The sequence below is a fragment of the Panthera pardus genome, unplaced genomic scaffold, assembly GCF_024362965.1.
Source record: "Panthera pardus isolate Hobbes unplaced genomic scaffold, ASM2436296v1 HiC_scaffold_6, whole genome shotgun sequence".
Lineage (NCBI taxonomy): Eukaryota > Metazoa > Chordata > Mammalia > Carnivora > Felidae > Panthera > Panthera pardus.
The window spans coordinates 4918983-4944811 of record NW_026526991.1 but is presented as its reverse complement, the minus strand read 5'-3'; the positions used below and the strand labels follow the sequence as shown (position 1 = coordinate 4944811).

Here is a 25829-nt window from a genome sequence, read left to right as displayed (position 1 = left end):
CCCACACCCCTCTGGGAGGCCTCTTACAGACCCGTGGCTTTGGTTGTGACCCACAAATGTAGATCTCCACAGAGGCTCCTCTCCATCCAGGGCCATTTATCCCTCCAGCCACTGAACTCCTCCCCCTGCATATCCCAAGGGCACTTCCGGCTCCAGTCCCAGACAGAACTCAGGTCCTTCCTCAAACCTTCCAGCTCCCATTGTCCCTTCCATGACTGGCAGCCAACATCCATTGTCATCCTTGGCTCTCCCTCACTCTCACCCCCACATCCATCCCTCGGAAATCCTACCTCCTTAATCTACCACCACCTCCCTAGTCCGAGTCAGGCCCATGGGAAGTGCTCAGTGAAGGTTTGTGGGCCTGGGTGGATGGATCTATGAATGGGTATGTGGGTTGGTGGATGGATGAATGGATGGATGGATGGATGAGCGTGTGGATGGATGAATGGATGGATGAATGGATGGATGGATGTGTGGATGGCTGGCTGGATGGACAGATGGACAGATGGACAGACGGATGGATGGATGGATGTGTGGATGGCTAGCTGGATAGACAGATGGACAGATGGACAGACGGATGGATGGATGGATGTGTGGATGGATGGATGGATGGATGGACAGATGGGTGCATGGATGGATGGATGGATGGGTGTGTGGATGGATGGATGGATGGATGGATGGAAGGAAGGAAATGGCAGGACTTTTACAGCTTAGGTAGCTCAGTGTCTGGTGTCATGAGACCTGTCAGTGCTCTTCTTAGGCAAGACCTGGGCCCTTGGTTTGATAAGGACTGGGTTGGACATACTGCTTCCGGGAAGGGCCCAGAGCTAAGACCATCCTGAGGTCCTCTGTTCTGAGGAATCAGTCAAAACACTTGAACACGATAAGGCACAGAACGGCCCATGCCAACCGCCTCTGAGGCTGGCCCGCCCCTGGGGACACTGTAGCAAGCAAAAGGATGCCTGCGGCTGCCGTGTGGACGGTCTTTGGCCTCTGAACTCTGCCCAGGACTCAGGACCGGGCAGAGAGGATGCCACCCCTCCCCCACGTGCCTCACACGACACCCAAAGACGCACACAGGAAGAGGCGCCACGTGGACATCTCCTTCTTTTTACAAAGACTTTATTGTCTGACATGCTTGACAAAAAAAATTACAGCCACAATCAAGTTATGCCAAAATGATTGAGGAGCACGCCATCGTCTTTCATACCTCAAGGACTTTTAATGAATTTTCTTTCAAAGTAACAGCTGCCTTCATAACTTTTCTTTTCCACATAAAAATACACCATATTCTGAAGATACCTTAGGAAAAAAATTTTTTTTCAAGTTTATAGTTCTTGGTCCACATAGAAATTCGGTAGAGGTGTCTGAAAGGGCCTTGTGTCTTCTCCGCCCCACGCGTGCACATGGGTCATGCATCCGGGGTTTCCCCAGAGACCTTGTAAACATCCTCGGCCGCCAGGAACCACTTGCCCGAACGGACTCCCGAAGTCCTGTGCCCCACAGAGCCCAGCCGGCCTCGGTCAGGGCGGTGCTGCTAGGCTCCCGTCGTGGACGATGCCCCGTGGGGAGCCCCACGTGAGTAAGGAAGGAGTCGTGGTCTCCAGGGATGCCGGGTGCTGGGCTCAGAGATCAGGATCCCTCTGTGGGCCCCAGGGGCTCTCTATGAGGAACGAGCTGGAGGGGTCCCGAACCGGACCCTTAAAACATAAGTGCCTTGTAGGGGTGGAGCTTTGGGTGGTGGCAAAGCAGGGGTCATGAAGCCAGAGACCAAGGCTCAAGGCCTGCCTCTGCCCCTTTTGAGCTGTGCACCCTCAGGCAAGTGACCTCACCTCTCTGATCTCCATCTCCTCATCTCCAAAATGGGGCCAGCAGGGCTAACCTTGCAGGACTGCCTGAGGATTAAATGAGATTGTATCTGCAAAGGGCTTGTGAAGGGCTGGGCCTGGGGTGAGGTGAGTAAGGCCCTCCTCCCAGAGGCGCGAGGCGGCGGGGGTGGGGGGGGTCCCAAAAAGCTCGGCAGGAGAGATAAATGTGATGCTATTTAACCCAACGTCTTTTAAAAATCCAAATCGATTCAGAAAAATAGCCAGGATGGACAAAACATCAAAACTGGAAATAAAGACAGGATCTGACCCTGCACACGGGGACCCTGCCTCTCTGGCCTCACCCTAACGAGAACCTGCTGGCTCCCTCTCCCTCCGAGACTCAGCCCAAACCCCCCAGGCCTAATTTAAAGAAAAGAGAAGCCCCTTGCGGGCAGCTGCCGGAGCCCAGGGCCCCTCTGCCACCGTGCCGCCCTCCCGTTAACAGGACAGACTGACACTGACAACAAGGACCGGGAACCATTCAGCCTTCTTCAGCTGTGGGCCCGCCAGACAGAACCCAAAGGGTGCTCGGGAAATTGCACCGAGGGATGGAACCCCATTCAAGGACAGTAGTGAGAAACACGGGATCCACTTTATCGAGTTAAGAAGTGCGCGTGTGTGTGTGTGTGTGTGTGTGTGCGTGTAGGTGCACACACACTCGCGTGGGCACATACACGCGGCAGCGTGGCCTCAGTCTGCAGAGGAGCCTCCAGCCTGTTGAGCTCTGCGGAGCATGGGACCAGGGGTCGTCCATGACTCGGGAACCCTCCAGCCGGTCCTGGGCACTGACATGGCTCGTTCTGTAGAACCGACCCCCCGGATCCAGGCTCCGAGCAAGTACCTGGAGGTTGAGGCCACTGTTCAAGTCAGCAAAGATGCCCACAGGAAGAAAGCAGGGCCACAAGGCGAGGCAGACGGCTTATTGGCCTGGCCGGTGCGGTCCGAATTCCTGAGACGTCCCTGATCGCTCCCTCGAGGGCCTCGGCTGTGAAGCAGGCCCGTCTCCCCTCCAGCCCGGGAGGAGAGGGCGGGCTGTTCGCACCCCGGCTACAAAACCTCCCACCCACCCCCAGCCCTGGGGCTTGCAGCCACACGGACCCTCGGTTAGAGGGAGCTTTTGTGCTAGAACTTCCAAAATCCGTCCAGAAGCAGCAGCTTCCCAAACCCACGAGGGTGTCTGACTGAGAAGGACGAAGAGGCCGTCAACTCCCGAGCGGGACGGGACCACAAGCTCGTTAGGTCCTCTGACAAGGTACACGCGGGAACGTACACGCAGAATAATGAGTGCGGAACCCCTGACAGGGACCCGCAGGCTCCTGGCTCCAGGTGACCGAGGCTGAAGAGTCAGGGGTGATTTTCTTCATTCCAAGGCCTCAACCCATCCGTCGGGCTGGTCCCCTCGACCAGACAGGTCGTCTGCATGGAAGGAAGGGTGGTTGGGGGTCCGTGCTCTCGGCCAGGCGTACGTAGCTGATGTGGGCAGGAAGGGCGGAGAAGGCAGGGGCAGTCAGGAGTTCCGGGGTGTGGGGAGGTCAATGACTATGGGCGGGTTCACGGGCTGGTAGTTCACGGTGCACACAGACGCGTTCACGTAGGTGGTCGTCCCATCTGCCATGACGCCGTACCCTGGAAAGTAAGCACACGCCTGTCAGGGCTGAGGGGCAAGGCCAGGACCCAGAGCAGCGAGGGGGTCCAGTGGGTGTGGTGCTCAGAGGGCGCTCGGCCACGGTGGGCTGAACAGGTCTGGGGCAAGCTGCCAACCTCCCCCCCCCGCCACCCCGGCTTCGCCTCTTCGTCTATAAACGGAGGCGATCTCTCCTGCCCTCTGACAACGCCCGGCCGTGGCCCTTGGGGAAAGGGCTGAGGCTTGTTTGCTTCTGGGCTGGAAAGCGATCTGATGTGGACCGGGCTCTTGTGAGGCCCAGCGGCCCTGGCCCCACGCAGACACGGCCCTGGGGACAACACGTCAGGCCCCCTGCCCCGTGGGAGCCCGTGTGCTCTCTGGCGGGGGGGGGGGGGGGAGGGGGGGGTGGACAGGGAGGCCTTGGACAGGTGGGACGAGGGCTCGAGAGGAACAAAAGGAGGGGTCTGCCCAGCTGGTAACTCGGATGCCGTGCGTAGGGTGCGGGCGTGCGGGCAGCCGGGGCTGGGGCTGACCTCACCCGTCACCTCACGGCCGCCCCGCCCGCCGCCCCTCAAGGTGAAGTGGCCGTCCCCCGCCATCCCAACGATGTGGACACGACGCGTGCCCCCAGCCCCCCCCCCCCGGGGACAGAGCCAGAACGCCACGTCCATGTGTGGGGGGGGCGAGGGGGGCGCCAGAGCGCCTCAGGCGAGCAGGTGGCCCTCCACAGGCTCTAGGGACGTAGGCGACAGGACCGGGCCGCCAGCCTGAGGGCGCGCACAGCGCACCTGCCGAACCTGACCCGTCCTCCGTGCCCCATCCGACGGCCGCTCCTCCCGAGAGCCCGTGACCCCGAGACTTCGCGGGCTGGAGGCGGGGGCTCCCGGTCAGCAAACTCACCCCTAAGTCCCGCCAGATTTTGCAACCGTCTTCCCCTCATGCAAACATCTCGGCGGGAGCCAGCGTGTTGGCACAGCGCGTGGCAGCAAGGGCTGAGACGGGGAGGAGGTGACGGGGCTGCAGGGGGACGAGGCGGCCCCTGGAAAGGGCCGGCGAGGGCCCCCCACCCCCCACCCCCCACCGACCTTCGTGGATGTGGCCGAAGACGTGCAGCCGCGGCTGGACGCGCCTCTGCACCGTGTTGAGCAGCTCCACGCAGCCCACCCTCTGCATCTTCTTGGGGACCCAGTCCAGGAAGCCTGAGCGAGGAGACAACGGGAGGGCGATGACGGGGCCCGGAGGCCGGCCCCCCCCCCCTGCCCCCGCCCCACTACAACTCCCGCCCCCAGCGGCCTCAAGGGCGGCATCCACCCATTACAGAGATGAGCAAACCGAGGCCTGAAAGGGACGGGTGAGGCCCCAGGGCACACACACCACCCCCCCCCCACCCCGGCTGGCAGCGGGGCAGCACCAGGAGCGGGGTTTCCACGTCGGAACCTTCCCGAACAAACATCACAGACTCACGAGCGTGAACCCCATTCCGCACGGCGTGGCCCACGCCGCCAGCCTCCCGGAGCCGCCCCATATGGCGGCCGCTTATTATCCTCACATGGCTACACAAACGAAGAATAATTAATGACTCCAAGCGAGCAGCTCGGGTCCTTCTCGGCCCCTCGGCCCCTCGCTGTCTGGGTGGGGGAGACGGGTTTGCGCATGCTGGGGAGGGGAAGGGGGATCTTCCGAGTCCCCAATCAGGAAGGCGGCAACTGGCAACTGACACTGCCCAGGGGGATAACGGAGGGAGGGAGGGAGGGAGACAGACAGAGAAAGGGAAAGGAAGGGAGGGAGGGAAGGAGAGAAAGGGAGAGGGAGACAGAGGGAAAGAGAGAGACAGACACAGAGGGAGGGAGGCAAGGGTGCCTCCGGCCTGGCCATTCTGTGCCCCTCTACCCGGCAGCCTGCAGGCCCTGGTTAGCGAGCACGGCCCAGGCTGGCCCGCTGTCCAGCGTCGCCCGCCCCATCCAGCGTCACCTGCCCCGGCCCCACACACTGCAGGGGTGATGGCAGGTTCTTTGGAGGCGGCGGGAGGAAGAGGAGGCCGGTAGCGGCCGGATTGCTGGGAGTTTGGACAGCATTCTAAGGACTAGGGGAGCTATGGAGGGCTGTGGAGGGATAGCACGGCATAGCTGCCGATTCAGAGAACCCCCTCCTGCTGCTGTGAGGAGACTGGAGCGGAAGGGACAAGACTCCGGGGCTGGGGGACCAGCGAGGAGGTCGTGGCAGTCATCAAAGAGACAGAAGACGCTGGCCTAGACCCGGGGGGGGGGAGGGGGACGGCAGTGGTGGAGAGGAGAGGAAGGAGCTGTAGAGGTGGAATCCGAGGGGCGTGCAGACAGACAGGAAGTGTGTGTGAGGAAAGGGGGACGGGAGGCCTGAGAGAGCCCCTCGTGGGGCAGCCAGAGGGGGCCCCGAGGTGGTTAGCAGACTAACACAGGGCCGGACGAGTGGGTGAGTGGTGACATCAGCTCGGACCAGGGTGGTGGCAGTGGGGGCCGGGAGGGGAGCTGTGGAGGGTGGAACCCACAGGGCCTGGAGACCGTGGGGGTGGGTGGGGGTGAGGCCCCCCAGGTGTCTGATGGGGTGGGAGGTGCACAGGACGAAGCCTAGAGAGCGACCTTGAAGGTATCCGGCCCCCAGGATCCAGGTCTGGAGAGTCAAGGCCCCAGCCCTGCCTTTTGACCTCCCTAAGCTCCAATGAGCCCATGCGTAAAACGGGCAGCGATCTGACCTCCCTGAGTGGCCGTGAGGAGTCGCGAGGTAACAAGTGGAACCCCCAGCACATAGTAGGTGCTTGGGAAATAAGGGGGGCGCTGGGGGCAGTTGTCCCCAGCGCCACGGCAGCTCAGACTCAGAACAGAGCTCACCCGGGATTCCTCTCGACAGGCCCGACAGATCCCTGATCTTGGCGCCCAGGCCGGGCCACACCCCGGCCCTCTGCGTCCGCTGGCCAGGCCAGCCGAGGAGGCGACAGCTGACTCTTACCCAGTGGTGGTCCGTGGGTTATCAGGATGTCTACGCCTTCGGGGATGAGGTTCCATTTCTCAAGCAGCGCTTGGCCTCGCGGGAGGTTAAAGCCCCAGCCGTAAAACCAGGGCTGCCTACGGAAGAAGAACAGGCAGTTCGGAGGGGACCAGTGAGCGCGTGGGGCGATCACGGGAAGGGGAAGCAGGCCACAGCTCCCAAGAACCTTCGGGGCTGGCCCGATGCCAGAAACCCAAAGTAAAGATGGGTATCGCCTGTACTTAGCCAGAATCCTGACCAACTTGTGGGCCGTGAGATATCCCGAGCATTCTCTTCCCTTTTCCCTTCCTTCAACACAGTTTCTGGTTTTCTACGATGAATAAATATTATTTATATCATTTTTATTTATTTATTTTTAACGTTTATTTCTTTTTGAGACAGAGAGAGACAGAGCATGAACGGGATAGGATCAGAGAGAGAGGGAGACACAGAATCTGAAACAGGCTCCAGGCTCTGAGCGGTCAGCACAGAGCCCGACGCGGGGCTCGAACTCACGGACCGCGAGATCGTGACCTGAGCCGAAGTCGGCCGCTTAACCGACTGAGCCACCCACGCGCCCCTATTTATATCATTTTTAAAAACGAGAGTTTAAAAAGAACCAGCTTCTGCCAAAGGCCCCTCTTGTTCCAAGCCCTTCGGAGGAAATTTCACAGAGAACGCACTCACCTACCCCTCCCCGGGAAAATGCTCTCCCGACACCCCCCCCCCCCACAGTTGGGGCAGAGGGAGACTCAACCCAGAGAGAATGGGTTCCAAGTGGAGGACGCTCGTTCCTGCTTTCCCCTGAAGCTCCCAGCCAGGCTGAGTCCATCCCAGCTCTAAGGACAAGGCCAGAGGGACCTAGGCCAACGAATGGAATCTCAAGGTCACACGTAGACTGAGCGATACAAGTCATTCCCTTGGGTTGGCTCCACGGTGAACATGTAACCTGGGTCCCTCCCCGTGGACCTAGGATACCGTCATCCCTGTGTATCAGTCAGTGAGCTCCTTGCCCTGGAAGCCGTCAGCAGCTATTAAGCTGTCCCAAAGGGCGACGGCTGGACCACAGGGCCCTGGGGAGCCCGCCAGATCAAAGTCACACCAGACACCCCCCATACCTCTGCGCTTCTCAATTACATGGGCCAACAGGAAGCCATTTGATTGGGTTTTCATTTCTAACAAAAGCATCCCTGCTAAGAAACATCCCTTAAGCATTAAGTCGTTATAAGTTCCCACGTGAGCATAGCCTTTTGGTGTTTACAAAGCCGTCAGCATCGCCACAGTTACGGGGCCGAATCGTGTCCTCCAAAAACATATGTTGAAGTATTAACCCCCAGCACCTGAGAATATGGGGCTCTATTCAGAAATAGGGTCCTTGCAGATATCATCAAGTTCAGATGAGGTGATACCAGATTAGGGCGTGCCCCTCGTCCGATGACGGGCGCCCTTACAAGGTCATGTGAGAATAGAGACACAGAGAGAAAAGGGCCGTCGACAACGGGCTTAGAGATCAGAGCGACGTTGCCTCCAAGCGAAGGAGTGCCGAGCACCCCGAGCCACCACCAGAAGTTGGGAGATCCTTCCTCAGGACTCTCGAAAAGAACAAACCCCGGTGACACCTTGATCTCAGACTCCAGCCTCCGGACCGCGAGGGAGTAAATTCCTGTTGTTTTAAGCCCCCTGCCGCCGCCACCTCCCCACCTGTTACCCCAGGGACTTTCGCACCCGCGGCAACGGTGGGCAGCCGGGTCTCCTCCTGTTTTACGGATGAGGAAACTGAGAAGAAGGGAACAGGAAACAGAAACCATCACCTGCGTTTCCTGGATACCTACTCTTTTTTTGGCCAGGTGCCTTCCAAGCACATCACAGGGATGGTTTACCTGTCACAAGAACCCTGTGAATTAAGGACTAAAGACGATCCCCATTTTACAGATGAGAAACCAGAGGCTCAGACAGGTGAGCTAGCCTGAGGATTTGGGCCCCAGCGTGTGCTGACTCCCGGGCTGGGCACCTCACTACCGCTCGCCCGGCCAGCACAGACCATTTAAGTCAGCAGCGGAGCTGGCCTTCTGACTTCCAAGTCTCTCCCATGCCCAAAGCTGCCACTAAAATGCCTCTCACGGCCCACATGCCCTTCCACGGTGAGACTGAGGCCTCTGGCGGTTGACCCAACAGCTCTACCTTTTGGCAACCACCCGAAGCACCTCTCTGGAACCCTGGGGGTCTCAGGGAACACGCTTTGAAAACCCTGATCTGCTCACGGCAGGTTCCGGACAAGGAGACTGAGGTTCGGTGAGGGGCGGTGAGGGGCCCGGGGGCCCAGGGTCACACAGCTCGTGAGTGGAGAAGTCATTGCTGAGCCGGATCGGACACTCTCTCCCCTCGGCCTTCAAAGCCCCGTCTATTCCATTCCTCCTCTTCCCTTGCACATCCGGGACCAGCCCAGGGGCAGGGAACAAACGGCTGGTTGACAAATGGTGTTGAGTGAGGCCTAAGTGAATAAATCAGTCTGTTAATGGCTGTCAAATAGGACTTTTCCTGTTGCCTTGGGATTGAAGCCGAAGCTTCAAAACTGAAAATGATGCCCCGTATCCAAAAGACGGCCCCCAGGTGCCACTCAGGAAAACCTACAAAAGTGGGCAGAACCTACCCGGCCACCATCGCCCCAAGCCCCTGCCAGCCCAAGTTTTGGCCTCGAAGGGAAGGGTTGTAGCTCCTGTCTTGTTCTGTAGGGGGAGCCAAGGAGGGTTCCTCATACCAAGAGATGAATGGGCCCCAGGAGAACCACCTGGACCGGTGGGGGCCTGGGATCTGCACTCTGAGCCTAAGGAGGGATAGATGGTGAGAAGCAGGCACAGAGGGACTGGGTCCCCAGGTTTGGGCAGCCCAAGGGACCCCCAACCACCGGAAGCACCTGCCAGGTGACAAGACCAGGGGGCCGGGGCTGGGGAATAGCATCTGGGTGGGTTGGCCTTGGGGACAGTCCCCTCAGAAGACACCTCCTATCACTGGCACATCCACATAGGGCTGCCCTTGCACATCTGAACAAAGGTGAGAGCTCTCTCCACAGAAGATGCACCCCTGCACGCACACAATTTTATACCCAACTTCATGGCAACCTTGGGGTCAGACCGAGCTGAGTGACAATGGGCACACCTCTTACTACCTGTGTGACCATGGGCAAGTGACTCAACTTCTCTCTGGGCCTTAATTTCCCCATCTGGACACGGGAATAATAATACCATCTCCATAAGGCTGGTGGGAGGAGTAAACCAGTAAATCCACCCAAAGTGCTTCAAACAGCGTCTAGTTCAATGCATTACAGCCGCCATAATCACCCCCATCACCATCGTCCTCGTCCCCATCACTCTCACCATCATTGTTGCGGGCCCCTCCTGAAATCCATCCACGGAGCCTGCATGAAAAACCTTTGACCCAGGGCTGGGTTTTTCAAACGGCATTTTGATGGGTCCCAACATTTTTTTAAAAAAGAAAAGAAAACATCACAGAAAAAGGTACCTCCTAGCAGGGAAAGGATTCTTCAGTTAAATATATTTATATTTAAATAGACACCCACGGATGGATGTACTGAATCACAACGTAAAATACTTCTCCTACCACGGTTCCTGGTCAGAAACGGTTGACAGTCCCGCTCCAGGGGCCAGCCCAGGCTCCTGCCCTAATACGCTGAGCTCCTGGCTCCGCAGTTTCTGAGGCCCTAGAACCCTGAGCGCACGCAAAGCCCCGCTTTGGCTGAGCCAGGGTTCAGGCACTGCAGGGAAGGCAGCAGCATTCTGGAAGCCACTCAGAAAGCCAAGCCTAGGGGTCCTCCCAGGAGCCCACAGCCCCGTCAGCCTCCGGGGAAAGGAGCAACGTGTTTCTGGTGCTGCCTTCCAAATACAGGATCCATTCTTCAAAACTCTAATCAAATATTTACAAGACGGGACGAGGCCTCATCTGCATGGAGAGAAGGCATCTGTTAGTTCCTGTGAGCCACAGCAAGGGGTGGCTTTTTGAAAGAGACGCTTAGAAATCCATCAGAGACCCCGCAGACCCCCAGAAGCCAACCCACGCTTGCCTCCGCCTGCCCAGCTTCTCCTCGCCCAGCACCACGGAGCCTTCCCCTGGGGGTGGCGTCTCCCCATAGATGCACCTGCCGAGTTCTTGGAGATTCACCACCTCAAGTCCTGGGATGGTGGAATCCACCCTGCCCCCGGGGACGCCCTGAGAGGCTGCTCAAGGCCCTGAAGTTGGCATCAGACATCCTTCCTGGTTCTGCCCCCGGGGCCGCTCACTTTACCTCTCCCAGCAGGACAATGATGCCTATGTCCCCAGACGTTACCCCATGAGGGCAGGGGTGGGGGTCCTTCTTGTTCAGTGCTGTACCCCTGACACACGGGGGAGGAAAAGAAGAGAGGGAGGAGGTTTAAAAGGACGAAGTTGTACTTCCATTAGGAAAACGCTTTCTAAGTACCCAGGAGCTCTGTCAATGGGAAAAGGGGGTGTTTTAGCTGTTACCGAAATTTTAGGGGGAACAGGAAGGGTCAAATCACACAGGCAGACATCCACAGGAGACATTTCCCAGGACGGCCCATGGGTTGGGGAGCACCCTTGTGGGGCCAGGGGCTTTCTCCAGGGTGGCCAGGAGCAGGACCAGAGTACTTGGAGAGACAGCCTCTTCAGGGTGAGCGCCCTCCCCAGAGGCCTTAGACCAGCCCACGGGGCCCGGAAAACTCTCCAGCCCCTCCTGGATGACGTGCATGTGGGTTTCTGCCACGGGAAGAGGTGGTGCCAGTTCAAGGTGAAGTCAGCCCCAGATGGTCCATCGACCTCCTCCTCATCCGCTCAGGCCCCTCAGGGGCCAGAGGTGAAGCGCAAGGCTGCCCGGGTTTCCAGGCTGACGACAGGGCAGGCAGAGGCCCAAAGGCCTCCCGCCTAAGCAGCCGGGGTCCAGCACCCCCACCCGCCCCCGCTACTGGCCCACCCACATCGGGAGCAGCCAGTGGTCTGGGACTGCAAATGCCCGAGACAGGATCCCGGGACCCTGCAAAAGAACATTCCCCGTCTCCAGTGTGACCTAGCCCTGGGACCCAGCCTCGCCACGCGGAGGGCCAGGAACGCAGCGTCTGCACGCCTGCCAGGACACGTCCCAGACCCCAAGGAGGTCGGATGAATCAGAAACCCGACTGAGCGATGGGAAGCGGCTTTATGTCCTGAATTTCTGTCTTTCTGTTCTAAAGTAACCATTGGAATAATTTTCTTACAGAATGATAGTTGCCATGACAACCAGAGCAAATTTTCCTTTTCTGAAACAGATGTCTCATTTAGTTGAAAATTAGAATGTGAACAAACCCATGGGAAAAATTAATTCAAACTTTAACAGAGCGCTGAATACAATGTAATCTCTCAGAGGTTAACCCCTTAACAGCTTTTTTGTGCGCTTATGGTAACCTTCGAATCCAGTCTAATTAAGCCCGCTTAGCCAATATAAATGACCTCCTCGTGGCCAATCATTAAATGATTTCCCCCCGAAGCGTGAATCCCGGGTCCCCGACGGCAGAAGGGAGGGGGACGGTGCTCGTCTAGAGCCGCTCCGCTTTGCCAGGTAAGGCGTGCAGCCCCCGGGCGGGGGTGTCCCCTGGGGCCATTCAGGTAGCCTGAGGGGTGGCCACCCATTTCCCGGGGATGCTGGGGTGTGTGGACAGAGGAGGCCCCAGGGTGCCCCGGAGTGGGGCTGGGCCCCGGGGCACACCCAGGCCAGGGTACGATGCCCAAGGGCAGGCATCGGGGGTTCCCTCGGCCAATGCCGAGGGGCGCTGCGGGGACCCCAAGAGGGCACCCACACCAGCACACCTCCAGGGGGGTTCCATGAGCCCCCAATCCTCACACCCACTCTGGGAGGCAGCTGCCATCACTGCTCCATTTTACAGATGCAGAAACCGAGGTGTGGGGAGGAACAGAGACTTGCTCAGGGTTACCTGGTGACCAAGTGACGCAACCAGGGCTCAAACCCAGAGAGCGGATTCCAGAGCCTGGGCTCTCTGCCTTCAGGCCAGAATTATGCAAATAGGACCAGGAATCCTGCCTCCCCTTCCTCAGCAAACCCCTACTTTACCGGCCACTTCCCCATCTCAAATCAGCCAACCCTCAGGACAAAGTCCGGGGAGGCTCTCACTTTAAAGTCAAGGAAACAATGGCACAGAGAGGTTAAGAGGTGTGTCCGAGGACACACAGGAGGCAAGAGAGATTCCGGGGGTTCCTGGTTCCCGCCTCCTGTGCCCAATGGACGACTGGCCCAAAGAGGATCCTGCTGGGGTGCTCAGGCCACAGGTTCCCCCCTCTTCAATGGCAACTGCCTGCCTGTCCCTCTGAGCAGCTCCCAGTCTCCCCTGCCAGGTCCCAGCCCCACCCCTGGCCCTGCCAGGTCCCCTCTGAGCCTGGCTGGACAGAGAGGAAGTAGCCTGTGATTCTGGCCCTTGGTGCCCCACCTCTCAACTGTTCCCCTATGTGACTCCTCTACTCCAAAGCCTTCCATGGCTCCCTATGCCTGCAGGACAAGCCCAGACCTCACGGCCTGGCACACCGGCCCTTGGGCTCTGTCCCAGCCCACCTTTCGAACTGTCCTGCTCAGATTTCCTGTTGACCTCACCACTCGCCGGCCACAACAAGCCCCTCTGTTTCCTGAACACAGCCCAGCCTTGCCCCACCTCTGGGTTTTTGCACCTGCTGTTCCAGCCATCTGAAAGGCCCTTCCTAGCCTCACCTCAGAGTCCATGACCCATTATTTGTTCAGGCTTGGCTTAAAGGCCCCCTCTTCCAGGAGGCTTCCCCTGGTCACATCATCCCCCAAGCACAGGTGACCCTCCCTTCTCTGCGTGCCCTCATGGTGGCTCCCGCAGGGCAGGCCGAGGTCAAAATCCCTCCTGCCTGACAGATGGCAGAGCCCAGGCGGCCTCAAGGAGGGTTTGCTCCCGGGATGCAGGAATGAATGAATGTAGGATAGAATTAACAGCAGGTGCTCTATCTGGAAGGCAGGCAGGTGGGAAGAACCAAGCATCGGCCCCTTCTTCTGCGCATCCTCCCAATGGGAGCCCCGCCCCCCCCCCCCCCGCAGAGCCCCTGGAGTCCCGAAGCCCCGGGAGCTGCAGCAGAAACCAGCACGAGAACAGACACTCAGCCTCCACTGGGCATCCCGCCTCCCATGACCTGCCCGGGGGGCTCATGTGCCCATTTCACAGATGAGGCCTCAGAGGTGAAGCAGGCTCAGTGTGCTCACACCCTCTGCTGTGTCCGACTCACCTCCTTTGGGGGAACCCCTGCCTCCCCAGGCCGCCCACTCCTGGGTTGGGGGTTGAGGACGGCTGCCCTGCCAGGTAGAGGGGACAGCCTGTCACAGTGGACCCCGCGGGGCCACACATTCTCACTGCCACCCCTCATGCTACGGAGGCAGAGGCTGCGGTCTGAGGAAGGCAGTGGCCCCACTCCGCACAGAGAGGAAGCTTCTGCCTTCTCTCAGAGACGGCCAGTATGGAGAGCATCTCAGGTGAGGCTGCCCCGTGTCACTGTCCCCAAGTGCTGCCCGGGACACTCTCGGCACTCCAGGGAGGTTGTGCTCCCATTCGGCAGCAGGGGAAACCGAGGCTCAGAGGTCAGTGACACACCCGGGTTCCCCGAGAGGGTTCATGCTGACCCCTCACCCCACAGGCGGTCCCCTGACCCCTGGGGACATCCCACAGTGCGGGCTGCCGCTCCCACCTGCCCAGCTCTGATAGAGGGGTTGGCCTTTCTCCTCTGCCCTCCCCGAGGGCAAGGGCGAGGCTGAGGGAGCCACCTCGCAGCCGCAGGGGCAGCGGCTGCCAGCGAGGGGGCAGGGCCACGCGGGCTGGCAACACGTCCCCAAGGACTGTCAATCACACACCTTGCCCTGGCACACGGCAGTTACCGCAAGTCAGCAGCAAGATAAGTGGAACCGAAGAATGGGGTCCTTTGTCATTCCTAATTAATTTCCCCCACCCTTCGGAGGTGCGGACCATTCATCTTTTGTTTCGCTGGGACTCAGAAGGCAGACAATTCGTTTCAAACATTAATCTCCTGTAGAATCGTGCGCATACGTGTTGAGGGGCCCTCTGTAAAGAAAATAACAACAACGTGGAAGCGACAAAGATAAGGACGGGAAAGGGGCAAAGGAGGAATTCTGCGAGAGAGAGAGAGAGGAGCGGGGGTGTGTGCATGTGTGTGCGCGCATGTGTGTGCGTGTGTGTGCATGTGTGTATGTGCGTGTGTGCGCGCGTGTGTGTGCGTGTGTGTGCGTGCGTGTGCGTGCGTGCGCGCGTGTGTGTGTGCGTGTGCGTGCGTGTGTGTGTGCGTGCACGCGTGTGTGTGCGTGCGTGTGTGTGTGAGTGGAGGCAGCACAGCATAGGACCAGGGACCATGAGGAATTTCTTCCCGACACCAGAGTTCGCCGGCTGCCTGTGGCATGTGGGGCTGGTGGCCGCCGGAATCCAGCGGAGGGAGGAGACAGGACGTGAGCAGCAGCCGGACCCTCGGTGGCGGGCACGCCTGTGTCGGCTGGCTCCCGACCCCCTTCGCACTGTCACAGGCCGGCATCAGGCTCGGGTGGGGCTTGCGGCCAGTCCCAGGGGCCGGCGGGCCCCGTGGCTTCCACTGAGCACAGCCCGTCCCCGACCCGAGGGGGCAGGCAGGGCAATAAAACCGAGGTCGAGGTCACAGCGATGCCCCCCCAGCGGCTCTGCGTGCCGCCCTCATCCCGCCCTTGGCCGGCCCTGGGAGGGGAGAATCCAAGTCTGATTTCACAGAAGCAGGACCCAGAGCTCAGGGAGAACATGCTGGGCCCAGGGATCCAGGAAGCCCCGTCGGGGCTCTGCATCCGCCAGCGGGACGGGGCCAGGGGGCCAGGGTGGAACGGAAGGAGCAGCTGACGAGGTTGCCTGCTGGCCGGTCCAGGCCGGTCACTCCCAAAGCTGACCAAGCCCACCTGCCTGGGCTGGACCCCCGAGCAGCTCTGCCTAGGGCTGAGATCTCAGGCCAGTTCCTCGGCTACCCAAGCCTCACCTTCCCCATCTGCAAAATGGGGATGAAAACAATCCTGACTCGCCCCATTGCTAGGCAGGCGGAGCAGGCCCTGGGGAGCTTGCTGAGTGAGGGGTCTCAGGGGTCGTGCTGCAGAAGAGGGAGGAAACCTGGGAGAGGAAGGCCACAGCCCCATGCTAACACCACCTAGAAACATGAGACGAATTCTAAGAAACACAGCTTTAGGTACACAGAGAGCAGCAGCCTTTGAACCAGGGAAGGTGGGTCTTCCTGGCCCAGAAGTAACAAGCAGGAGGCCTCAGGGGCTTAAGGGGAGGGAGCTGGGCCTTCCACCCTCCCTCTGTAAAGCTGGGCCCCCAGAGGGCTTCGGGGGGCAGGCAGGGAAGTGCAGCAGAAAAGGCCACCCCGTGACCACACAGAGGCAGGACGATTCCACCAGATGGAAGATGCCCTTGACCCCCGGGCCAGGGCTTGTCCTCCAGCAGGCGGGCCCACACGGCTCAGGAAGCCCTCGGTCAAGAAGCAAAAGTAAACCATCCCCAGCCACGTGCACCCACAGACCGAGGCGGGCACACTTCTGTCTTATGGGCACCCCCAAACCAGGCTACACCCCCAAACTGGGCTGCCTGGGACGCCCCCGGGCAGAGCTTCATTGAACACCAGTGTGCAATCCCACTGGCCAACGCCCCGAACAGCTTGGGCAATTATTAGAGGGAGACTAAAAAAAAAAATAAATGTTTTTTTGAAAGATTGAAAAGGTTTTCTTAAGAGAAAGAGCAAAGCATTCTGGGTAAGCGGCTTGGAGCTGAGCCACAGCGGCACCTTCCCTGTGCCTTCCCCGGAGCGCGGTGGAGAGGGCACCAGTGGCAAACGGACTCCGCGGTGTTCCTGGGAAGGGCGGTGTCCCCGAAGTCGGGGGGGGGGGGGTCGTGGCCACGGGGCAGGGGGGCTTCCCTGTGCCCCCAGCAGCCTCTGGCTGCAGCCGGGCACAGCGGGCCATGGGCGACCACAGGCCTCAGGCCTGGAGGGTCCCAGGACCTCAACCACATCCTGGCGGGAGCCTCCGGGGCAAGGAAGAAGCCAGGACTTCACTATATTAGCCTCTATTCTTTTTTTCTCCAAAAGACTTATCTAATGAAGTTAAAAAAGAAACCTTTTAGCACCTCTCTGTACCCAGTTCTGGCGGTGGGGGGGGGGGGGGGGGAACCATTCTCCGTCCGGGTGGAACCCGCCTCTCAGGCACTGGGGCACCCGAAGCAAGTCCCTTCCCTTCTTGGGTCTCAGCCTCCTCAGCTCTCCAGTGGGGACAAGGGTCCAGACCCCACTGACGGCTAAGACGGTTAGAAGCGGCTGAGCGTGGGGCCTCCAGGGCAGCGGTGAGAACAGGTGCCATCGGGATCATCCACCAACAAGCGGACCTTTGCTCCTTAAAATGCCCAGACGGCTCAGTTCCTGCCCCCACCCCTCCCGGCGGCCTGTCCTGCACACACAGGGAGGGAAGGACGTGGACGGTTCAGCCCCTGCCCGCACCCCGTCCCCCGGGGCGGCTCAGTGGGCAGCCCCTGGCTGTACAGGAAACCTTGATCTCTGGGCAATCCAGGCAGCGAGCTGTAGAGGGTTAGGGGGTGGGCGGGACCACCGTGTGCCGACTGCCTTCTCTGCGCCAAGCACTTTACACCCGTGACCTCCCAGAATCCCGAGAACAACGCCACAGGGGGTCTCCCCATGCTGTCATCTCACAGAAAGCCTGGATTCGGACCCCAGATCCCCCGGCCGGGACCCGCCCGGCAGCACGAGCGTTCGAGCGTGGCCCGGCGTGTAAAGACAGCCAGTCCCCCAGGCCCCTGGCTCCCTGGGAGAGGGGCAGGGCACCTGCCTGGAGGAGGCAGTGCCAGGCCGCCAAGCTGAGAACCAGGATCCGCGCCCAGACGCCCAGCAACGGCCGGCAGCCACTTCTCAAAGTTTAATGTCTCAGCAGGTTTACATTCCTTCTTTCAAAATACCAGAAGTAATTAGACCAGATGGACAAGCTGCATGCCAATTTCACTCCCTCCCGCGCTCCTTTTTTTTTTTTTTTTTTCAAATCAAGGCCGTTTTCAGTTAAATGAGAACAAAAAAATGTATCCAAGACCCATAAATGAATACGGGATGTATACAGAATTTTTTCCCAACGCTTAAGATTCTGTAACAGCTGAGTCCTTCCTCTCTTCGGCAGTTGGTTCCCACCCCTTCCTCTAAGCCGGGCTGGTGAGGGCTCAGCGCAGAGTCCGTTCCCGAGGGGCCCCGACGTGGCTCCCCTGAGGCCTGGAAAGTCGCGGTGCCCCAGGGACAGCGGCCCAAACACACACAGCCCCGGCGAGACTCTGGACTGCGGGCCTCAGTGACAGAGCCTCTGCCGGGGTAGGGAGGGAACGGGGTGCGGCGGTGGGGGGGCAGGGATCTGGCCTCCAGCCTGGGGGTAAGTTGAGAGACGGCATGGAGGAGGAGGAGGAGGAGGAGGGAGAGGGAGAGGAGGAAGGACGCTGCAGGCAAGGAGGCTGAGGATGCACTTGAAAGAGGCCCCAGAAGGACAGACGCAGGGACACCACGCCAGGTCTTTTAACTGAGTCCCCACGGCCCGTTATCTGTCACCTGTCCATCCATCCATCCATCCAACAAACATTTATTCTGCTAAGCCAGGCGAGGACCACCAAACAGAGATTCAGGTCCCTGTTCTCAGGAAGCCCCAAACGTTCCAGCAGGAAAGAAAACCGTCGCCAGAGTCATTACGACAGGGTGGCCCTGTCGTGGACGGTGCGGCCCTAAGTGGACGGAGGGAGCAGCAGAGGCCCACACACAGACCCCACGCGTAAGGGGAAAGTGGCAGTACTGAGCCAGAGCAGAACGGGCAGAAAGGGCTACACGGCAAAGCTTCCGGAAGACAATAGAGACGTATCTTCACGATTCCAGGGAGGCGGAGATTTCTCGAACAGAGCACGGAAAGCAAAACACCAATACGGCTGACGACACCAAAATTCAGAACTTCTGGCCATCTGAAGGCACCGCGAAGAGAGAGAAAATCACAGAGGAGGAAAAGCCACTTGTAACGTGTTACAGCTGACAAAGGGCTCCTGTTCGGAACCCCTGAAGAATCTCTACGAACCAATAAGAAAGAGACAGACAACCCAATTATTTTTTTTTTTGTAAATGGGCAAAAGACGTGAGCACTTCTCAAAAGAAGAGATCCAAGGGTCTGACATAAGAGTCTCAGCCTCACTGGCCATCGGGGGACCGCGCGGGAAAGCCGGCCTGAGGCACCAGCACAGCAGAATGGACGTAATTTAATAAGCCCTTACAACACCGGGGCGCCCGGGGGGCTCCGTCCGTTCAGCGTCCGACTTTGGCTCAGGTCGTGATCTCGCAGTCCGTGGGTTCGAGCCCCGCGTCAAGCTCTGCCCTGACCGTCAAGAGCCTGCTCGGGATTCTCTCTCTCCCTCGCTCTCTGCCCCTCCCCCACTTGCGCTCATGCGCTCCCTCTCTCTTCCAAACTAAATAAATAAACTTAAAAATAAATAAAGAAAACACAGCACGATATAATGCTGAGTGGAAAACAAGACACCACACAATGCCCAGTGTAGCAGCCCTTTTCACAAAGAACCAGACTATCTCAGGCCAGGGTGTTCATTGTGAACTTCAGATAAACAACAAAGAATTTCTTAGTGTAAGTATGTCCCAAAGATTGCATGGGACATACTCATAAATTATTCTGTCTGGCTCATCACCTGCTACAGGTAATGGTGCCCTGTCATGGGGGGTGGGGGGCGCATCAAGGGCCGATGGGAACCTGAAGGCAAGCCTGGGGCCAGGGACGGCCTGGGTCAGCACGGGGTGTCAGCGGTTACGGACACCCCCCACCTCATCTGAGCTCCCAGAGGGCAGAGCCAGGCCTGGTCCATTTCGGGGTCCCCAGAGCCCTGCAGGGGGCCGGGCACATGACGGCCTTGTGGCCTTCAGGGTATGTGGCCCCACAAAAAATTGGAACGATTCTCTCTCCCAAGCACAGCATCTATCTCCTGGTGGCACCACTTAGAAGAAAAGCCGATGGCGGTGACCACGAGTTTGCTTTCTGTGTCCCCTTCCCAGCTGGTTCTGGAGAGTCCCCAATGTCAAGGCCAGCCTGGGCACACTGCCCTCCCTCCGAGTGCAGGACCAAGTGCAGAGCATGCCAGTACGTCCCTCTGCGTGGGGATCATCAGTGCAGGCAGATGCGGGAGGGGCTGGGAGGATACCAGGCCCAACACAGAGGGTCTGTGCTTGCACGCCCCTTGTGATGGGCAGCTCACCACTCAGGAAGGTCTCACCACCTCTCTTCTGGGTTCCTGCCTGCAGGATAGTCTTCCCTCGAGGATGAGAGCCTGCCTTTTTCTCTGCCTTCTGTGCCCCCCCGTGCCTGCTAGGGTCACACTAAATAGGTCTGTGTCTCAACCTGGGTCAGCCTCGCCCAAGTGCTTCCGACGCCTATGCTATGAGGTCCTCGTGTCTAGAGGTGCTTTATTCAGTCTCTGATCTCCCCGCTGGTATAACTAGGCATCTAAAGCTGGAGAGAACGTCTCCTCGTAGTGTCCGGGTGAGTCCGCACGTGAAGAGCAGGGAAAGGAAAGGAAAACCCGAACATCCGAATTTAGTAACAATTGCCACGAGCTTTGCCTTGTGCCCAGGTGGCGGGGGCTGGGGGCTGAGCCTCGACAGACAGTTGGGGGGAGTCGGTGCATGAGCCCCGCACCAGGCAGAATCGGCCCCGGCCGTGAATAGCCTCCCAGGGACAGGTTCATGCCGTTTCCCACGGTGCCCCTGGTGCAGTTGGGACCCCGAGGCTCGGAGAGGCGTGACTCCCCAGGTCAGACATGGAGCGAGAGGCAGAGCCTAGGGATGCGTCTGCCGTGTCTGGGCCCAGGGAATGAGCACTTGACTGACAGCCGGGCCTGCGCCTCTGAGCCCGGTCTCCCTTCCGGGACTCAGCTGTGATGTGCTGGGTCCCCATGGGTTGATAACACAGGGCGACAGGCAGAGGGAGCTGTGACTCACTGAGAGCTGAGCGCCCAGGGTGAGGGCCTCCGCTCTCCCACCACGACCCACCCCCAGGCTGGAGGCCACGCTCCGCGCCCAGAACGCCCACGGCCCCTCAAGCTGTTCCCTCTGACCGTCACACCCTTCCCCGGCCCCCCACCCTCCGTGGCCACCTGTGCCTCTTCAGCCCCTGCCCCTCCCATGGGAAGCCTGCCCGGAGCCCAGCTCCCAGGCCCTGGCCCCCTGGCCTTTGCGGAATCAAGGACTTGGTGGCTGATGTGCCTCCCATGGGGGACACAAACCCCGTGAAGGCAAGAGCTGCACCCGTCTGGTTCCCAGCATGTCCCCAGGGCCCAGATCAGTGTGTGGCACTCAATAAAGCCCTGACAAATGAAGCAGGCAATTAACAGGTCACCCTGAGAGCATCAGTCGGGTGCCCTGGCCGCCATATCCTCACGGGGCCAATAAGGCGTAGGCGCATCAGAAGGCTTTTTGGAGAACCAAGGAACACACATAGAGCCCGTGGTTCTGGGCCTGGCACGTAGCAGGTGTTCATACGAGGACACCGAATGGCCTCTAACCTGGAGCAGAAAGAGCCCAACTAGGAGTCTAGACAACCAGTCATTATATAGACAGCCAGTCATTACAGACAAGCTGGGCAGGCCAGGTCCTCTATTTGCCCTTCTGTGAAATGGGATCATTAGGGTCCTGGCCCTGCCCTGGGGGCTGTTGAGGTATCAGCCAGAGGAGAGTTACCATCCCGGCCTCCACCCCAGGGGCTCCCGGGTAACAGTAATTACAACCAACCTCCAGGGCCTCGCTCTGGGCCAGGCCTTCCTCTGGATGGGCCCACACAGACCTCACAACTGCCTGTAACGCGGGTGGTGTCATTTCCCCACTCTACAGAGGGACCAGAGAGGTTAAGGCACTCGCCCAAAGTCACACAGCTACATGGTCACGGTGCCCCGATCTGAACGGCCTTTCCCTTACCAACCAACTGCCCGGCCACTGCTGCTGCTATGATTCCCACCACCGGCTCCCAGCCCCAGATGGGGCCCACGGGAAACCAGGGCAGCTGCTAGAACGCCAGCTCCCAGCCTGCACGGGGAGCACAGAGGAGGTACCATTTAGCCCTCAGCATCGAGCGCTGTGAAACAGCACCCCAAAGAGTCTGGTGGAGCCCAGCACAGAACGGGGCTCAGAGACATGGCTCCTCTCCTGCCTCCTCCACCTGTGGAAACCCCACTTCAAATCCCCCCTCCCACAGGGAGCCCTCCTGGATTTCACCAAGGCCTCCTTGGGTCCCTTCTCTGTCCTGCGCCCCTCCCACTCCCACAGACAGTCAGGACGACAGGTAAGGACGTCAAGGAGAAAGCAGTAAGGCCCCAGGAGAACCAGAACTAAAGAGTCTAGAACTGTCCGTGCTGGAAGTCACAAAAGCCAAACGCAGGAACCACTGGCGGCCCAAGCACAGAGCACTCGCACCAACCGCTGGCCTCACTCTGGCCTCGGGAGCACCAGGATTTGGCCTCCAGCTGGCACAGGGGACCACGGGGCCCTGGCCCTGGCCCTCCACTCACCCATGAGCCCTAAGAGCAGGCTGCCAAAGGGGTTCTTCAGTGCCCAGCCCTGGGGGTGCACACAGCTGCTCTGGGGGGAAGTGGGTGGGCGCTGGGTGACACCGGCCAGTCCCCACCCCCTGCCTGTCCTCCGTCCCACCTACTGGCTTCTGGCCAAGCGGTGTCGGAAGGTTGGCCTCTGGAGCAAAGAACAGCAATGGTGTCTCCGTTCGCGGAGAGCTTGATGGTGCGGGCACCAGGCCCGGCTGAACCCCCCGACACCTTCACGACCACACCAGTGGGGTGTGCTGCCACTCCCGTTTTGCAGGGAAGGGAAGTGGGGCACAGAGAGGTTAAGTGACTTGCCCAGGGTCACACAGCCCATCAAGGGTGAGGCCCAGGTTTCAGCCCAGGCAGTCTGGTTCCAAAGCCACACTATTAATTCCTACAGAACACGACATTTTTAAGAAGGGGTGTGTGTGTATGTGGGTGTGTAGGGGCAAGGGGGTGTGGGAAACACGGGGCACAGAGATGCTGTCCAGATTGGCTGGTCTGGTACCTGAAGGCCTTCCCATTGGCCCTCCTGACTCCCTCGCGGGCCTCCCGCTCCAGTCCTTCTGCCGTGCCCAGCCAGACTTCTTCTCCAAGTCTGGGCTCCGTCGGCCTGCCAGGCAGATTCAGCCACCTCCCCTCTGCTCCTGTCCTGGGCACTGAGCTCACCACGTCCTCCAGTGCCCCAGCAGTCCTCATCTGAGACCTCAGAGGCTGCGGGGAGCTCATGGAGACCGACCGCGGACACGGTGAGGACCAGAGAGATGACAGCAGGCACCTCCTGGGGCTCAGGGACGGTAGGACAGCCACATGATCCCTCTGCCCCACGAGGAGGCCTTGGCAGGACGGGACAAGGTCCTAAACCCACCCGCAGCCTCTGGCCACCAGGTGTCACGGTGTGGCGTCCAGCAGGCAGCCCAGGGGTTTCCCAGACACTGTGTTGGTAGCAGCTCTCCCTGAAGTCCCTGCACCCTACAGTCCCCGTGTGCCCCCAGATCGTCCCTCAGCCTCCCTGCGTGTACTACTCTGACGGCTTCGGGCCCTGTTACCCCTCCATAACTGGGGAGGCCCTTCTCCTCCCTCATAACTCAGGTCACCTCACCTCCTCCAAGCAGCCTTCTGGGATCATGCCACACTTTCAAGGACATGTGGTCTCTCTCCACCGTGTATGGTACCCTCCTCACCCTGCCGGCACTTGGCACCCTGTGGCTATTGCCAGCTGGGCCTCTAGGGAACACTTGATCTGTCCACCTGTAGAATGGGGACAGTGAATCGGTCCTCTCAGGGCTGAGTACGAATTAGAAACAATGCTTATGAGACTTTAGCCCAGGGACCAGCTAACAGAATTTGCTCAGGAATGATTTGTTGCTGCCACTACCACCATCCCCATCATCACCACTATAATGGCCATCCCCATCGTCATCACCACCATCAATATGACCATCATCACCATCATCACCACCATCAACATCACCACCATCATCAACATGACCATCATCATCACCACCATCACCATCACCATCCCCATCATCACCACTATAACAGCCATCCCCATCGTCATCACCACCATCAACATGACCATCATCCCCATCATCACCACCATCACCATCATCACCAGCATCATCACCATCAGCAGCACCACCATCACCATCACCATCCCCATCCCCGTCATCACCACTATAACGGCCATCCCCATCATCATCACCACCATCATCAACATGACCATCACCCTCATCACCATCATCACCATCACCTTCATCCCCATCATCATCACCACCATCAACATGACCATCATCCCCATCATCATCACCACCATCAACATGACCCATCACCATCATCATCACCATCATCACCATGACCTTCATCACCATCATCACGACCATCATCATCACCACCATCATCACCATGACCATCATCACCATCATCACCACCATCACCATCATCACCACCATCATCAACATGACCATCATCATCACCACCATCACCACCATCATCACCATCACCATCATCATCACCATCATCACCATCACCATCACCATCCCCATCATCACCACTATAACGGCCATCCCCATCATCATCACCACCATCACCATCACCATCCCCATCATCACCACTATAACAGCCATCCCCATCGTCATCACCACCATCAACATGACCATCATCCCCATCATCACCACCATCACCATCACCACCATCATCACCATCACCATCATCATCACCATCATCACCATCACCATCACCATCCCCATCATCACCACTATAACGGCCATCCCCATCATCATCACCACCATCAACATGACCATCATCCCCATCATCATCACCATCATCACCATGGCCTTCATCACCATCATCACCACCATCATCACCATCACCATCACCATCACCACCATCACCATCCCCATCACCACCACTATAACGGCCATCCCCATCATCATCACCACCATCAACATGACCATCATCCCCATCAACATCACCACCATCAACATGACCATCATCACCATCATCACCATCATCACCACCATGACCATCATCCCCATCACCATCATCCCCATCACCACCATCACCATCACCATCACCATCACCATCATCACCACTATAACGGCCATCCCCATCATCATCACCACCATCATCAACATGACCATCACCACCATCATTATCACCAGGGCCCCGATGGACCCACAGACCATACACAGAAGAGTCACAACTTGTTCTCACCTTGATCCCCATCAAGACAGGGATGAGGCCTGATTGTTCTGCATGCCCGGCAGAGGGTAAGGGTCTGATGTGGACTTGTGATTAAAACGACACAGTACACCAGGTCTCTGGCCTTCCACGAAAATTCCAGCTGCCTTTCCTCGGCCTGGCTGATCAATCGTCCCCCCTCACCTATGCCTCTTGTCAGGGGACATGGCGATAGGGAGGCTCCTGGCATATAGAATGATGGTTGAAAGCATGGGTTCTGGAACCGGAGTGCCAGCTTTGCCCCCTCCCTAGCTGTGTGACACTTGGCAAGGTCCTCACCCTCTCTGTGCCTCACACTCTCACCTGGAAAACGGGGTTGATGACAGTACCCACCTGTATGTGAGACAGTACCACACGGAGGACAGAGCTGATATGACTACCTGCCAGCTAGATACGGGGAAACCGAGGCTCAGAGAGCAGCTGTGACCTGCCAGGGGTCACACAGCGGGTGAGGGGAGAGCCCAGATCCAGTGCCCAGCAGGGATCCGGGGCTCCCCGGTGCTTGTCCGCGCCCCACCTCCCTCCGCGTGTTCAGCCTCAGCTCCTCCAGCGCCCCCAGCCGAGGTCGGGAAGGCGCCCGGCGCACTCACCACGGGGAGCCGTAGATCCGGAAGCCCCGCACGGTGACCTCCGAGTCCTGCAGGTAGATGCAGTTGGTCAGGAGGGACTGCACGTTCTCGTAGTTCTCTGGCTTCAGCTTCGACACGGACGGGAAGTAGTAAAAGTCCTGCTTGATGAGGTCAGCCATGAACTCCTGGTCAAAGGTCAGCTCGTGGTTGCCAGCAATCACGATCTTGTACTCGTAGGGCAGGCTCCCTGCAGAGGCGGACGCAGACAGACACACAGCACATCGCTGTCGGCCTTCTGAAAGCCACGACAAGGCCCGGG

General features: G+C 58.9%; 1 protein-coding gene across 1 annotated transcript in view; it reads right to left on the bottom strand.

Moving 5' to 3' along the window:
- Positions 1–1105: 1105 nt before the first annotated feature.
- Positions 1106–25829, bottom strand: part of MPPED1 (metallophosphoesterase domain containing 1) — a 75097-nt gene continuing 50373 nt past the window's right edge. Inside the window, exons 4-7 of the mRNA XM_053895853.1 lie at positions 25532–25757; positions 6475–6590; positions 4578–4691; positions 1106–3494 (exon numbers count right to left, since the gene is read on the bottom strand). Coding sequence (XP_053751828.1) covers positions 3376–3494; positions 4578–4691; positions 6475–6590; positions 25532–25757 — 575 coding nt within the window. The 3' untranslated portion in view covers positions 1106–3375. The remainder of the gene's footprint in view (positions 3495–4577; positions 4692–6474; positions 6591–25531; positions 25758–25829) is intronic.